Source organism: Strongylocentrotus purpuratus, unplaced genomic scaffold, assembly GCF_000002235.5.
Source record: "Strongylocentrotus purpuratus isolate Spur 01 unplaced genomic scaffold, Spur_5.0 spur5_contig_843, whole genome shotgun sequence".
Lineage (NCBI taxonomy): Eukaryota > Metazoa > Echinodermata > Echinoidea > Camarodonta > Strongylocentrotidae > Strongylocentrotus > Strongylocentrotus purpuratus.
The window spans coordinates 163,892-181,188 of NW_022145550.1; the positions used below are offsets into that span (position 1 = coordinate 163,892).

The window sequence follows — 17,297 nt, forward strand, 5'->3', positions numbered from 1 at the left end:
TCCACTCTATTAGGAGCGGATCCAAATGTTTTGGAGTGGAATTCATTTTAAACTATAGTGAAATCATTCTAAACGAGTTATCTGTATTACTATTTTGAGAGGATATCCCTACTATGTTCATGTTTGAGCGTGGATATCCATTCGACATGGAAAAATGATACGTTATAATCATGAGGAGGGAACACACATATGCGTACCCTAAATAACACTGAGTGGGGGGGGGGGGGGGTATTAATGTAATTAATTTTCTTTTCTTCAACTGATTATCATAATTTCACAGCATGGATCAGGAATAGAATCTATCACTGTTCAGAATAGTCCGTCCTACATCAACATTTCTTGGGCGACAGCAGCAGGGTCATCATGGGACTACTACACCGTGGATGTTATCAAATCATCCCAAAGAAGCGTGGGTGGATATCCAACCAACACCATCGACACGACACATCTGATAACCGGACTCAGACCTGAAGAACAATACACAATAGTTGTCATACCATGGACTACTGAGGGCGCTGGACGTTCATTGAATAAAACCGTTACTACAGGTAACACAATTGTGCACTTTTGAAGCAAGTAATTTTAATAAGATAACATCCGGTCCCCCCGAAGGAAAGTCCCAAACCCCGCACAAAGACCCGAAACCAAACAAAAAAACACTAAAACTAAAACATTAAAGGTAAAGACCAGTTATGGTCATGCGATTGCATTGTGAAAGAAACGTTGTGGAATCGATCAGAAAAGGTTGATCATCTAGCATCTAGCATCTGCAAGGTTCTGGAATCATCAAAATGATAAGAAATTTGGCCCATTCTTCGTAAAGTTACAAGCACTATACACAGAAAGATGTATATGGGACTATCCTATATCTCTCACAGACCATGAGAGAAATAAATTTACCAAATATATGAATTAGTAGGCGGTTTCCCGGCAAATTTTTTATCATCATGTATTAGTCAAAACATATTCTTTCACATGATTGGTAATGAGAGCTTCCATTTCATTTTTTGAAATTGGGGCGTTTCCAATACTGGTCTTTACCTTTAATAAATATTTATATATATTTACTTCATAATTTGATAAGAATCCTGTTGTTTTTATTTCTTCATGTCAATGTCCTTCGTATTTTTCCCCTTCTGCCATTCGTCATGTTCGTAGTGAAATCGTGTTTACAATCTTATCCGAACACACAGTGTGTAGCAGCAAAATGTTAGATATATGTACAGTATGTAAAAAGATAGTCAGTTTGTATACATGCTGTATATTCTTGGTTACTCCCCAGAGGCCATTGCTGAAGGAGACATATTTGTGTCTGATGTTACGTCATCATCGGCTTTTATCCAATGGAAACCTGTCGCTGGAGTCTTCTTCTATGACATCGAGGCTGAACCAAGTGATGCCATTGAGGGTACAGGGGGTATCTTTGAAGCTGAGGTCGGACTGACCATTCTACTTCCAGGAACAGTGTTTACCGTGACTTTAAGAGGTGGTAGTCCAGTCATGGACCTGGCATCAACGCAAATGAGAAGCGGTAAACGACAATAACTTGACACGTTTTTATCTTAACATTAACATTCAATTATAAAATCAATTTTTAAAAGTGAGTTGAAACATAAACGCCGGGTTAAACTTTTTTTCTCCTAGATATATGAGAATTGCCAACAATTCTTTTTTACATATAGTATTCATCATTTCCTTTCAAAGCATTTATCAATTGTTTAGAATTGTCCATCCTCATTCTCATCCGCAGTTTTGAACAAAACCATTTTATGTCGTATTATAAGTAACATTACTCGTCAAATTGTATGGTTACCCACAGGCCACCACCCGTTATCTCATTACAAAAAAATAATTTTATTTTGGTTCAACACCCGTGAGTCCAGTGAGTATTATGCAAAATATGAGTTGTAATACAGCCCTGCACATCAACAGAAATCATTTTTCTATTTGGATTTCACCCCAACTTTAAAGTAACGAATACGACCGAAGCAAATCTCACTCTACGATTTTCAAATGAATTTATTTTCGTTTTGTAGCACCCGAGAGTCCAGTTAACGTTTCTCTTAAACAAACTGGTACGACTGAAGCGACCCTCTCCTGGACCCCTCCGACCAGCCCACATGACGCATACGAGTTCTACGTCATTAATAATTCAACCAATGAGAGATTACCCACTACAACTAAACAGCGTGGTGACGTCAGTGATAACGAGGTGACGTTGACTGGTCTCTCTCCTGCTACCAACTATTCATTTGGAGTTGGATCTGTAATGAACGCCATGGATTCCTTCGGATTGCAGAGGAGTGGTCAAGATGATAACCCGACAGTGTACGGTCGAACTGGTAAGCAAATTTGAAAATTGACCTACACGAATTAACGAGGTTTCGAGCGAACCGCACCAGAGATGTATTCTTATTTTAGTGAAAATGCATCCCACCTATATAATTTAAGGAGCTTTTAAAAACGTTGATTCTCCCACTATTCAGAGTGGTAATGTCACTCCCGGCTTGTCAGTTGCATAAGGAACCTCCTCTTAAAATTAGCTTTAAAGGTACTATGTCCTATTTGTAGGCCAACAAAAATGAAAAGGTCAAATTCCAACGGCATTTCAAAGATAATACTAATTTAGAACTTCCCTAAAAAAAGGGCGGCTTGAAAATGTCTTAAAGTGGGAAAATAACGTTTATTAGTTGTCGAATTGACTTAAGAGCTATAGAGCCAGTAAGTACCAATAGACTGATTTTTCCGGGATCGCCGCCCCTGACGATACTTCAGATTTACGTATACTACCATCTGTTGCTGAAAATGCACCTTGAGCTTCGGGGGCTCCGCCCCCTGTCCCCACTTTGAAAAACGTTCAGCGGGGCCTGCATGTAAGAGTGGTGGATGCAGATTTGCTCATTACGCCACTGACAAGCAGCATAAACAATATATACATTCAAGGATGCAAAGAAAACACAACAATAATAACAAATAATAATAATAACAAAACTGACATGTAAATTTAGGTTCATTTTCCAATACAATGTTTGCATTATAATGTCTTATTATTATCATATCTTTGACTTAAAAAATATGTGTTATTTACCTGAAGTATATAAAAAATACTCACACGAGTTATTATATATTTTTATCTCCGTTTTGTAGGTGACGATACAGGGAATGCCGTCTCATCTACTCTTCATTACACTCTGCTTCTCATCCCTGCACTCCTGGCTGTCTTTCTGGTGTGAAGTCACTGTGACTGTCATCTGTTTACCCCACGTTTTTTCTGCAAATATTAATGGGGACAGTTTAGAAATGATCTTATGTCACATCCGAAATTATCTATTTGTTTGACAATTTCGATGTTTAAGTCCAGACACCTTTCTCACATGAGTACTTGTAGACTGTAATAAGCTACCAGGGGGCATGCATATTATAATAGGCCTACCCATTGGCTATCGCCAAAAAGTCATTTTTGGCGATCGAAGAACTGGCTGCAAACTTTAGTCAGCTACACACAAGTTTAGACTTAGACAGCGAAACTATCACATAGGTCGATAATTTTGGATGTGCCATAGTATGTTTTTGTTACTCAAAATTAAATCTAATTGTAAGGCTAAACAAACAGCTCGACCAAGATGCCCTGTATCAACATTGATCAACAATTACAGAAAACTAGTTTCAATATAACTTTATTAACAATCACGATTATTAATAAAGGAAATAGGAGTATAGGAAATTGTGTATAAATTACAAACAAGTATGTAAAAGTAGATTAGTGGAAATACAAGGTCATATTTTATTATTTACAATACAGGGCTAATACTTCATATTATTCATGATGGAATACGTGATACGCAATGAAAATATATTAACGAACACGTTTAGCATGACGTCTGTTTCGGGTCACAAGGGCATTAGTTCCATGTCGCGCCTTTGCCGCTCCAAATAGAAGATGTATACATACAATTAACGCGAAATTGATAAAATTATAGTAAAACAAAATGAAAAACAAACACAAATACAAGGTTTGAAAAAAGAAAGGGAGGAAAGGTAAGAAAGGGATACAAAGAAAGAAAGGGTTAACAAGAAAGAAAAGAAGAATATTAAATAAGGAAAACAAGATAAATCAGACAATGAATATTTACCATATTGTAACCATGCGAACACTATTATCAAAAGAAATATGTCCGATATGACATGAGCATATTTTCAATTTATTTCCTTAATGGAAGAGTCATAATTTTATATATGACCATCGACTAATCCATTTTATCTTTGTATCACTAAACAATTATTTCATGTATACAAGAATCTTAGTAAAACACCATAGCAAAGACTTTCGAGAAAACAAAATTAAGTGATTTCAAAAGCCTTGCCCATTACCTATCATAATGCACAAACATTACAACTACGAATTACATATTCCCACCATGTAATTCATTGGAAAAAAAGAAAACGTATCGAAATTACCTTTGAGATGATTTCTCCAAAGTCTTTGACAACTTGTTTTTTGTCAAAATATTATAGTATTGCGTTTAAAAGGCTATGTGGAATCGCTACTTGCCATTTCCAATGTATTGGGGAATTTAAGCAAACGTTATGTAACATTTTGTGTCCTCTTGAAGTCTAATCATCAGTGATCATGCGACTGTTCTTGTTAGGAAGTATCGTGGTCTTGTGGAAAAGTTACCGGCTAGGATAATTAAGGTCTAAAATCCGAATCCTAGCCACGGCGCTATATTTGCAGACATAAATTATGTAGGTTACTTAAAGGCCTATATGGCCGAATTGCTAATTGGGGAGATTTCAAATATGATTACCCATTTGTACTATTCATTATGTTTTAATTCTTGTTATTTCTCATTCAGTACATTCTCCTAAAGTTCATGGTTCCACTACAGTCAACCATAGTTTTTATTCATATATAGTGTAACTTGTCATAAATGATAGCATACCGGAAGTATATTGGTTTGAAAGGTCATATGGGTATGAGTTAAGCAGGACGGTGTATAAGCATTGTATGCTAATATTTTCGTGCATTTCAATTTGTATCAATAATATACTTCCCATGCAAGGCATGTTGGGCATGCGTGTTTGACTGTTGGAGGTGTCCATTATATATATATATATATGTTATTTGTGGAAGTTTGGAAGTTTGGTACAACATATGGCAATGTGAGGGATGGGGGTTTAGGGTAAGGCTAGGCCAAATCAACTTAATTTCTAGTTTCTCGTCTCTCCAACCTCCCCTCGTTCGGTCCGCATCAATCTATTATTACTATTTTTCTTATTATTTGATATGGAATTTGATATGGAATTTGAAATGAAATGATTAAGAATCTGATACCTAGACAATGAGATTCTGAAGAAAAAAAAATATATGTATAAATTGCAATTTTACCTTGTTTTGTTCCTGCGTACATTAGTGCAAAAGAAAATGAGAATGAAGGAACAAAATGTGTGCAAAATCGGCCCAACGACATGTGTATGTAAAGGAAAAATGAATCCCTCCTCCTTATTAAAACAAACATCGGATTGTCGTAGGAATCAATTTAATTAGCCCATGGGAATTATTGGCTTTTGTTATGAAAGAAAAAGTATGGCAGGGAATGTAATGATGGTCATTCTAAGGAAAACACAAAAACTGTCAAGGAATAAGAGCCTGAAAGTATCGTTTATAGGAAATGCTTTTTAATGACATATTATGAGATAAGTGACGATGATATTGAAGTGTTTCTCTGACCCAGTGGCGGATCCAGGGGGGGGGGGGAGGGGGGCCGGGGGGCCGGGGGGCCCGGCCCCCCCCCCTTGAGAAAAAAAAAATCATGTAAAAACACGTGAACTTAACCTTTTTCGGGGGGTTGCCCCCCCCCCCCCCTGGCGCTCAAGTGGGGCAAATTTATAAATTTTCGAGGACTAATTTTTTTTTATTGTGCTCACTACCCCCCCCCCCCCACCCCCACAGAGCGACTTTTTGGCCGGCACGATTTTCTAATTTTCGGGAGCAAAAAAAAAAAAAAGTTGGGCCCCCTCCCCTAAGAAATCCTGTATCCGCGCCTGCTCAGGCCCTATGTGTCACTGACCGCTGATGACATCATGATAATGGCTGAATCCGCTGAAGAGTTGTAGTCTGCCTTAGCTGCTGCATATCATCAGAACTATGAGCTTTGGAAATTACTTTCTGTAAACGGTATTGAAGTATTTTGTAGGAAATTGCTCAAAGCCCTTCATAAATTGAGCCGTGGCACTGAAAGTTGTATATGTATATGACGAAGTTGATAGATTTGCTTTGGCTTATAAAGTGGAGAGGCGTATGATAAATCTTTCGGCAGGAGTTACTCATGGAAAATCTAAACTCTCGTGTACTATTTACAATTTGTTACGCAAACTATACGATAATTGTGATTTTGAATCGAATTATAAAATTAAAAGTGAGCAGAATCTCTAATTTATGGGTAGAAATACCTCCTTAAACATAGAGTGTGTTAAATCATCTATGGATCGTAGATTAAATGACATTGATTTGCAAAACAGGAATGAAGAAGTTAGTATAAAATGTTTATGTTTCAGTTACAGGATTTTTAAACAGGAATTTGGTATGGAAAAATATCTGTTAAAGTTGGATTTTAGTGATAGAACATCTATTTTTGTAAAAATCGATGTTGTAATAGTAAGCTGCCCATCACTCAATGTCGTTATTTGCCTAGTCAGTCAGCCTCTAGAATTGTGTTCCTTATGTGATCCCGAAGTTACGTATAAGGTGATGAATTCCATTATTTTCTCTTTTATCCAGCATTTGATAACATTCGTAATAAGTAGTACATTTATGTTAAGAAATATTATCACAGTAGACCTAACATCAAATTTCACCAGTTGTTCAATATAACTTGTGTTAAACAGTTAAAGAATCTTTTTAAATTCTTGTAAAATCAATACGTCGAATTTTAGAATTAAAAAAAAAAAAAATCCAAAGCATTAGACCCTTGGTTTCTATATGCACATGTATATCTCTTTCTCTCTCTCTCTCTCTCTCTCTCTCTCTCTCTCTATATATATATATAATAGGTTGTATATATTTTAAATTTGTTATAGCATTAGTATACGTGCTGTTAGCGCTGACAATATGTGTTATATAAGGTTTATAGTTTTACTTAAGTCTATTTTTGGGGTCGTTGTTCATTCGTTGAAACCTTGCCTTCAATTTATTATGCGTTTAGTTTGCTACCAAAGAACCTCTCTTTAGTAAGAGACATATATGTTTTTGTTTTTCTTCCCTGTCTCAGTTGTAAAATATTCTCGTATAGTTTATCTGTATAACTTCTATGCCCCATGTTGGGCCGTTTACGAGATAAAATAAACCTTTAAACTTTGTCAACCTTTCAAAATGTTCAACCTTTCAACCGTAATCAGAGCTATGGCAAAAGATTCCCTATCATGCCTATAGTAAGTTGTACTTGTGTAATGTATGTTCATTCATTCAGCATATACGGCATTCTGGCGACTAATATGCAACAAATTCGGATTTAATGTCAAAATGGTAAAAAATGTAGATCGCAATGGAAAATATAACATATTTCTAAGAGATAGAAGAAAGGAAACGAATGAAAAGCAGTTTTGGGGCAAAAATCTCGTAAGTTACTTTTTGGATACTACGACTGAAATCATTTTCGTATTCCTTACGTATGCAATTGATCTAGGCAGAAACTATATATATTCCGTAAAATCCACTAATTCTACTTTTTCAGGAAGACAAATGTCATAAAGGGTCATGTGACATAAAATGCCACAAATCATTTTTGGATGTTAAAAGATGGGTAAAGTCGCGAAAAAATGACATGCAACCGCGAGCTAGTAGCCAATAGTTCCCGGAGGAGAAAGGGAAGGGGCGTCCATCTTGCGCCCGCGATTATTGTGAGGTTGTTAATAATTTATAAGCGTACATTTAACAAATCGATGCTTTCACTATACATAGAAGAAGAAAAAAATCTTCACTGCACGGGAAGCCTTAAGGTAAACAGAATAATGCATATTACTGCGTGTCCTACGTGCCCGTGAAATCAGTGGGTATATTGCGGAATTCTTGTACAAATAATTTCTTTAAAATCTCGATTTTAATGCCTATTGTTATACATGTTTATCATGCGTGATATCTTTTGTATATCATTCATCATAATTCTTTTGAGAAATGGAGCACAAACTGATAATCCTGCTAGTCACAGCTATGTTTATTTACTTGATCGTTGTCTAGGTCTCCAGATCTTTTGTCAATTTTTTTTTTTTTTTTTTTTTTTTGGGGGGGGGGGAAATATTTTCTTGCTTTCGTTTACTCATGACTCCTGGCAACTGGCATGACTGGCAACCCCAAGCTAGATGAAACGATAATGGTTTCACGATGTACACTAAAAGGGACTGCCGTATAAGGACGTCATACGTAGCAGTCCACTATGTCGACGTGCAAATCTAAAAGTCCCTATTGTGATCCGCTACTGCAAAAATCATTGTGCTGTAGGAGTCTCCGAACAGGGATTTTTTTACTTCAGGGACCAACATAAGATTTATTAATGGTCTCATAATTTAAATCTATGAATACACCCCCTCGTTGGACGAAATTAGTTGAAATAATGCGGTCAAAAAGAAATAAAGTTTCCTTTTGTTTTCCCGCTTAATTTTACCAATTATTTGTTGATCCCTGGCATATTTTGTATTGGTACCGAAAAAAAGAGAAAAGCACGAAGATGTCAAATATGGCTATATATGGCGGTCTTAAATAAAAATGTAGTGAACGTGTACATGGGTTTTGGTGTGAAAATGAAACCGAATTCTTAACTTTAAACTTTAATACCTCGTAATTAACTGTCGGTGATTAAAAGCACGAAAAACGCAATAATTGCAATCACTTCCTTTCTATAAGGTATCATACTGAAGGTGATTTCTTACTTTATCCAGTGATAATAAAACTTTGGTTTTCCATTACCCCTTAAAGTGTTAGGTTTGCCATAGCAGGTCCCAAATAGCTCGGGATACGGAATCCGATGCAATGTATCCTGTGAAGAGGGACTCCCAGGTATGAGGAACAGAACATCTAGAGAAATAAAGGGGTGTACTTGAACGAAAACAAGGCATCCATTGGCGATATCCCTCTTTTAAACCACTTAACCGTGAACTGAAAAAATGTCGCGCACTGATAGATTTAAAACCATGAATAAGAAACTCAGTTTATCATTGTCAAATGGTTGGTTGAATGTCTGGCATTTAATTTTCTTTTCATGAAAACGCAGATTTAATAAAATTATAGGATTTCCCGGCCAAATTCGCGAGTTTGACATTCAAATTAATTTGTCTTGCGTTCAAATTCGACGGTTTTAGTGCAGTCAGGTATATCTCTGGTTTATATTCCCTTTTCTAGTTTTCAAATCTATGGAATTTTTGTTAGAATCTACGTATGTTTCATTCAAATTAATGAACACATCTGAGAGAGGTGTCTAGATTTAGACATCGAAACTGTCACATAGGTAAATAATTTTGAAGGTGTCACATAACTCTTTTCCGATAATACGCATCTACATAGGAGTTACTCTTCCTCTTTATTCACGTATATGAACTCAAAGAGCATCGGAAAGCCTTCGAAAAGTGAAACTGGGAAATTCAGGTTGATAAAAATTACTTTATTACCAGCCTATATATACTTGACTGATCTCTGCGAAGTGTCTAACTTTTGTTTTTTTTAAGTGGCCCAACTATTGTGGAGCGTGTAAGCAGCGCTTTGTAACTGCAAGGAAAAGGCGCTACATCAAATATCTTTTGGATTGGATTGGATAGAATGCATATAAAAACGTAAAGAGCAAGAGCCAAACGCCAAAAATAGTATTGCCATATTTAAATGAACTCGATCTTCAAAGGTGATGGCGGAAGGATTAAATAAACCGTTTCCACCGAACATCGGCGCATCGGTTGCGCAGTCAGTTGATTTTGGCTTGGCAGGTGCTTCATTGGCTGAGAATGCTCACCAGGTGGAATCACCTGAGATCAAGAAGTCCAGATGGTACCTGCTATCTTCATCGTTACATCATGCCATAGGGGTGGCAGGGATCAAGTTTATATTCAATGGCGATAAAATAAAAATAAGGAGGTAAGTCGCACTAATTTAGACCTTGTAACAATTATTTAACATATAATCCCCCTAAACAGTCCTCAAATAACTAAAGGCATTGTTCTCACATTAAAAGTGTGGTGTGATTTACACGGAACTAGGAATGAGGTAGGGGGTACCCCAACATTTTTGAACTAGTACCTAGAAGAATGCAGTATAATGTTGCTATAGTTTAGTCAATAAAGGACACATGTCCAAACTTAGATGCAAATGACAAGTCGAAAAAACATGAATTCTAATTTATGCTAAGGGATACTATCCATGATCATTATTAGTTTAAATTTTGAAATGAATACAGAAGTTTCGTGTTTGAATTCAGATATATTTTTCATTTATTGTTTTATTTATTATTATCATTATCATTATTATTAATATTATTATTGTTATCATTTTTAATATCATTATTATTATTATTATTAATGTTATTATTATTATCATTATCATTATTACTGTCATAATTATCATCATCTATATCATTATTATTGATTTATATTTTCATTATTATTGTTATTCATGTATGTTCATGGTATCCTGTAATACTGGTAAAGCACGTACCCACTTTATCAAATGGAAAATATCTTTTCCATCAGAAGAATCCTAACTAAAAATATGTCGATGAAACGATTTAAAAATGAAATTGATGATAAACAGATGTTTGATATTTATTACAGTGTTGATTTAAATTATTTACTGTGTATCTTCATACATGCTTTTTACGTGCCATATATTTTTTGTGATGGTATCTCAAATAGGAAACCAATGCGTCAGGTATTCAAAGAAACCTGTTAACACCCTTTTGGATGTGGAATATGTTGATCTGCTAGACTGTCCATCAGTCGTTCTCTGCAACTACAATGCTTACAGGTAGCTTTTCTTTATAAAAGCGGACCAAAATTGATTCGAATTTCATGAAAAGACATGAAAATCATCACCAGAGATGAAGCCTTTAGTTTATTTAAACGTTTTGAGTTTAATAACAAAAACACCAAATGTTATGGTTCTACGTGATACATCGTCATCTTTTACGATATTATTGAACATGTTCAAGAGGGATTGGACAGAGGTATACAAACTGAATGGATAATCATCCGATGCGACGTTTCTATATAAATTATGTACAGAAGAGTGGTATTTAGTCTAGATTCTAATGGATATTGCACAGGACTACTAATCCCGTGGTACGGATTTGTCTGGTACCGATAGTCATCGCACAATCCGATTGTAATTAAACAAAGATGTATAGTACCTTGCTGATGATTCTAGGACACCTAACCCCTGGACGTCCACCCCCGGATAACCACCCCTAGTCAACTACCCCGACGATCCTTTAGGACAAATACACCCGGACAACTATCCTATGGGGTAGTTGTCTGGTGGGTAGTTGTCCGGGGTATAGTTGTCTGGGGGATAGTTGTCCGGGGGGTTGTCCTGGGGGTAGTCGTCTTAGATGGTGGTTGTCCTAGGGGTAGTTGTCCTAGGGGATAGTTGACTAGGGGTTATCCGGGAGGTTGAATGATCAGGGGGTAGGTGTCCGGCTACGCTTGCTTATACAAGTACTGAACAAGTGAGGAACTGAACACATTATGGGATGTATGAAATATTCTGAACCCTATATAACTGATGGTACAACAACAGTGAATACATACTCGTATTATTGTTCAGCTTTGGGGCTTATTACTTGTGTAAAGGCTTAATAAAAAATCATTTGTCCTTCTACTTATGATGCGCTATTGTCAAATAGGGTTAGAACCGTTGTAAAAGAACCCAGTAGCGGGTGTGGTGACTCAGTGGTTAGAGCGCCCGTCTCATGAACGGGAGGTCGTGGGTTCGAACCCCGGCCGAGTCATACCAAATACAAAGATTGGAGGAGGGTAGTAATATTCCCCCTCTTGTCGTCGGCTGAATCCGCCCCTTGGGACACGGTACGAATGTCAAAGGTTATCATAATCATATAACGTATTGACGACGGAATTAAGAATGCTTGATTAAGTTACACAATATATATACAGTTTATAGTATAAAAAGCTTTGTTTATGAAGACAACTTATGGCATTAGCATACATAGAAATAACAGCTGTAATCTATTTGAATATTACCGAGGTCCTGACAGAGAATGCAATCCACTAGAGATAGTGTGCATGAATAATGCAATGGGTAAGTACATCCTGGCGTGTTCAACTTCCCTCCTCCCACCGAGCTGTAATGGTGATTTTTTTTAAAGGGTATCATCATATGAACAGGTTGCTCAACATGCTTAACTGCCATGTAATTAATAACGATCTATAAAAAGAGGATCCAGGTATACAAATGCTGAAAATTGCAGAAAATATAGTAACGGATATCTTACAAGTTCCAATAAAAAAGCAAATGTATTTCCTTAAAGACAGTGGTCTGACCACTAGCTGTGTTTAATGAAATAAATTTGCGATTCAGCCACGAAGCTTTACTTGAATACCCTTATACTATACAAACGTTATTTTGAAATTATAGTAAATGAGCCATTCTTGTATAAACCGAATTCTTCATGCCTATGCTGGGGATGTGATGGCGGCAATTTAAAAAAAAAATAAAACCCCGGATGTATATTCTGTTTATCGAAGATGTAATGCATGACTGTTGCATGATCTCGAAATAGTCCCCGGGAAATATTATGATGGGATGAAATGACCACCCCTCACCTATTCAATGGCTCTGAATATCTGAATAGAGCGATCAATCCATGCTATTGTTCAAGTAACTATCATAAGTGTTTATGTTCATACACGTTTTGTATGTAATTATATATTTTTATACGGAAAAAACCCAGACCCAAACCAAGAGGAGATTAAGAAAAAAAATATTAAGCATATCCATTTATATAAATACACTTATTTATAATATAATCATTATTTTGTAAAGCCCTTTTACATGTAAGGTCTCACAGTACTTTGAAGTGTTCAAACTAATTAGCATATTATTAGTGTTATTATAGTGTTATTATAGGCATAACAATCAATGATCTAAGAAGAATTTTGAAAGCATTTCAAAGAAGACAAAAACAAAGATTTGTTTAAAGAACACTTTGAGATCAAAGGCACCCAATGAAGAAGAATGACGAAAATGTCGTGACAGGATCATTCCACTGTTGGGGTGCAGAGGACAGAACGAAATATGAAGATCATCTAAATGAGCATTGATGACGTAATGACCTGAAAGAAACCATATTCTATTCACAGCTCATTCTTTCTCCAAAACCTGTCATTTTTGTTTCTGTGCTATAGAGGACTTCAATTCGAAGGCCACTGCTGCTTGCCCATGCCCCCGACCATGTGACGTTGTTACGTATGCTACCACGGTATCACAAGCCAAGTTTCCGTCAGACTTTTACAGTAAATTTCTTGCAGAAACACTGACTGAACGGCGGAATAGATCTCTTAATGCTGCCTATTTCAGGTAAGGATTGCTACTGCTTGTAGTTTGAGACCGGAGTCAGTACTTATAGGACCAATTTTTCGTCTGTGAAACACACAAAATAATGCAACAAACAAAAAAGAAGATCGATATCCAATAGACCGTTTTCGTATTTCAATGCATATGTCTTTGTGAGGTGCCTCCTGGCACCTACCTGGCACCAACTACTAGTAAAGTAAGCAGTTCGCATGTTGACTATTGAAATGCAGTTATTCGTAACAGGTGAATGAAATGATTCCTATCGAGGCGCTTCACACAGACGTATGTATTAGGTTACATTACGAAAATGGTCTATTCCAGACGTCCTAGTTGAGGAAATGCCCACTGGACCGAAGTTTTGACATATTTTGAAGATTCAGGAAAATGTGTTTTATCTAATTTGTTCACACTTTTCTTCTCTCGAGAACCTTACGTTAACTGCCATGAAGCCCATAAATTTCGCATTGTTGTTATAAAAACATTCATATATCACTTCTACTGCTACTACTACTACCACTACTGCTACTTTTAGTAGCATTATTATTATTATTATTGTTACTATAACAATAATTTGTTATACTTATTGTAATTATTATTATTATTATAATTATTGGTATTATTATTATTATTATGAATATCTTTATTTCTATCTTTATTCTTAATATTTATCCAAACAATGAAGTCCTATAGGAAGGAGATCCATTAATAGTTTGATAACAAATATATAGGTCTATAATCATGTTTTTAAATGTATTCTTCTATTCTAACGTAACATTTTATCCTCTTACCCCAACCGGCAGACTAATGACTACTAGAAAAAACATTTGTATCTAGCAATTGTTTACGAAACTCGGCCTCTTCCGGAAATCGAGCAATAGAAAGTTTACCCCAACCAGAAATCTACGCTCAGAGTTAAAATAAAAAAAAAATGTTTAGCGTCCTGCCTTTTTAAAAAATAGGAAGGAGGAGGCCCTTTTTTTTCTCAAAATGGCCGCTCGGTACATTTTCCCTGACAGTTGGCTATTTTTCAAGATGGCCGCCGGCATTTAAAAAAAAAAATCAGAAATAGATCATTTTAGCAGGTCATGTTTTTTTTCTTAAAAAAGAAGAAAAAAAAGAAGGCGACCCCAAAAAAAGGAAGCGGGCGGGGACGCCAAACATGAATATTTTTTTTACATGGCCTTATATGTTTAAGTAATATGGAGCTCGTTCATTCTAGGTAGCAGCAGCTGAATTATGGAACAGAATACCTGGTATTGTGGTGAGGCAGTCACAGTTGATCAATTCAAATACAGACTGAATAAGACTGATGACTCATCCGTTCACCAGCAGTTTTCCTTAGATCTAAATTTAGTTGGTATCTCATTTGAATGGTATCTTGAAATTATTGCCTAATTCTACCTCTTCCTTATTCTCCATAGTGCATCGCGACTGAAAGGTAATGCACTATACAATAACCGTTTGTTTTTATTATTACGAATTAAAATCTTTCCGTTTTGTATTACCTCTATTCTTTATTACAGCAACAGTATGTGTCTCATCAACATATTCTTTAATGAACTGAGTCGGCAAACAAACACTCAACAAGAAGCTTATGGGTTTTATAGTCTTCTTTGTTAGTCTGTAACACTCAGCTTAAAATAGCTTTTAAAGATATAATCAGGTTGTTTGATTTGTTTATTATTATTTTTATAATAAATTCTGCTATTAAAGGGAACCAAAACCTTCATATTAAAGCTAAACTTTAGTACTGGTAATGCGATTGCATTGTGAAAGAAAAGGTGTGAAAGGATCCGAAACAGTTGATCATGTAGCATGTAAGTATTGGTGTGCACTGCAAGGTTCTGGAGTCATCAAAATCATAATAAATTTGATCGAGTCTTGGTAAAGTAACAAACACTCACATAGAAAGCTATATATGGGACAACACACATCGTGTCGGGGATGGTACTACCTTGGTTTCCTTGTCTTTCTATGCTCATTACTCAGCCAGTATACATTTTCTTCCAAAATTGTTTGGCACATGTCATTTATTTGTAATCTTGAACATTCAGTGTAAGTTTCGTTTGATTCTGTGAGAATTAATTTTTTTTTTTTACCAGTACTGGAGTTTATCTTTAAGTTACTTTTATTATAAAGTTTAAGATATTTGAATAAAATCATTGACAATTTGAACAAAATCGGGCAAGGAATAAGGAAGTTAAAGCATTTTGAAATGACTAGTCAGTAGTCACTAGAGGGCGATATTCAATTTGATGACATCATTTTGTGGACAACTCTCCATGCCTTTTGTACTTCAAATTTCATGTTTTACTTCTTTCTTGTGATTGAGATAATCTACTCCCCTAAAAGCAAGGTATAGAATGCAAAATGATATTCCACTTCACATGTTATGAAGTCGGATCAAGAACACAAATAAATACGAAGAAAACGAAGGAATTGTGAAATTTGATGTACAAAAGGCATGGAGAGTTGTCCACAAATGATGTCATCAAGTTGAATTTCGCCCTCTTAGTGACTAGTCATTTCAAAAAGCTTTAACCTTCCTTATTCCTTGCCCGATTTTGTTCAATTTTCACTGATTTTTATTCAAATATCTTAAACTTGACAATAAAAGTAACTGAGTGAGTATGAAGATTTTGGTTCCCTTTAAAGTTGATATAGGTTAAATCAAAACGTATATTTCACAATGAAAATACTGTAATCAATGCATCAATTGCACTATTGTATTGAATTTCATTTGATATAATATATTAAGGACATATTCATTTCACTCAGGACTGCATGAATTATACACGAACTTCTCAAACGTTGCTTCCTGAGTAAGGGGCAAGTACATACATCCATGAAAAATAGTGTTTTACTGTTACTACCTCTGGACCTGCCAATAAGGGTCGCTGTCTCACTTTTTTAAAGCTTTTTAAACCCTCCATCAGATAAAAAGCATTTTAGATGTCATTCCTAATCAAGTCAAGCTTTGAGTAAAAAGATTTTCAAGTTACCGTGAGCAGCGACTTTCAATCTGAGTTCAGTGGTTGCGTATGCTATCAGATCAGTTATGCCTTCAAACTTTGCTTGAATTGTTCCACTTTTATTTTTGCTTGATTACCAAATCTTTGTTTGCCCCCCCCCTTTCCATCCCTTACCTGACCCTAATTAGGTGACATCGGTGGCTCTCTTGGTATGTGGATAGGAGGGAGTATTCTTACCCTCTGCAAGGTTCTCGACATCATTGGTTATTCTATACACAAGGGAAGATCGTCTTAAAGCGACACTGAACTTGACTGAAGTGATTAACTTTCTGCCCTAGCATACTGTTCAGACCCATCTATACACAGAGTTTGGCCAACCCGGTTCGAGTTGTACACAATATGGCGACTACTGCTTTATTGGGCAAGCACAAAACAAAAGAATATACGCCATGTTGTGACCCAGGGAAACCAAGTTGGCTACACTTTGTATATAGATGGCTCTGGTACTGTTCATTGCACAGCGTCATCTCATGATCAACTTGCCAACAGTGCGAAACCCAATACCTAATTTCCCATTCGCAGATACATGACTCGACGCGAAAACAGTGTAGCTAGGGAAGCAGCGAATTACGGGCTCATAATACTGCTGCAACTTAACTGAGATGGCGCTATAGGGGATTTTGAAGTAGTACGATTGTTTTCATATACATACACATGTATAACCAGAAAACTGTACAGATTTGCGTCGTATGTAGTAA

At 36.1% G+C, this 17,297-nt stretch overlaps 2 protein-coding genes across 3 annotated transcripts in view; both read left to right on the top strand.

The window, feature by feature from the left end:
* Positions 1-5,079, top strand: part of LOC115918092 (tenascin-R-like) — a 45,441-nt gene extending 40,362 nt beyond the window's left edge. The window contains exons 5-8 of one of the 2 annotated variants that reach the window (XM_030989909.1): positions 297-548; positions 1,283-1,531; positions 2,037-2,342; positions 3,148-3,260. In XM_030989909.1, the coding sequence (XP_030845769.1) occupies positions 297-548; positions 1,283-1,531; positions 2,037-2,342; positions 3,148-3,233 (893 nt within the window). In that variant the 3' untranslated portion in view covers positions 3,234-3,260. Of the gene's footprint in view, positions 1-296; positions 549-1,282; positions 1,532-2,036; positions 2,343-3,147 lie in introns of both variants that reach the window. The other variant, XM_030989903.1, reaches the window with a different exon arrangement.
* A 4,307-nt stretch (positions 5,080-9,386) lies between these two features.
* On the top strand, positions 9,387-16,834 carry LOC105438673 (acid-sensing ion channel 4-B-like). Its single transcript, XM_030989770.1, has 6 exons — positions 9,387-10,117; positions 10,891-11,002; positions 12,239-12,292; positions 13,399-13,570; positions 15,091-15,182; positions 16,728-16,834. The coding sequence occupies exons 2-6, from the start codon at positions 10,993-10,995 to the stop codon at positions 16,832-16,834; spliced, it is 435 nt and encodes a 144-aa protein (XP_030845630.1). The 5' UTR covers positions 9,387-10,117; positions 10,891-10,992.
* The last annotated feature ends 463 nt before the right edge of the window (positions 16,835-17,297 follow it).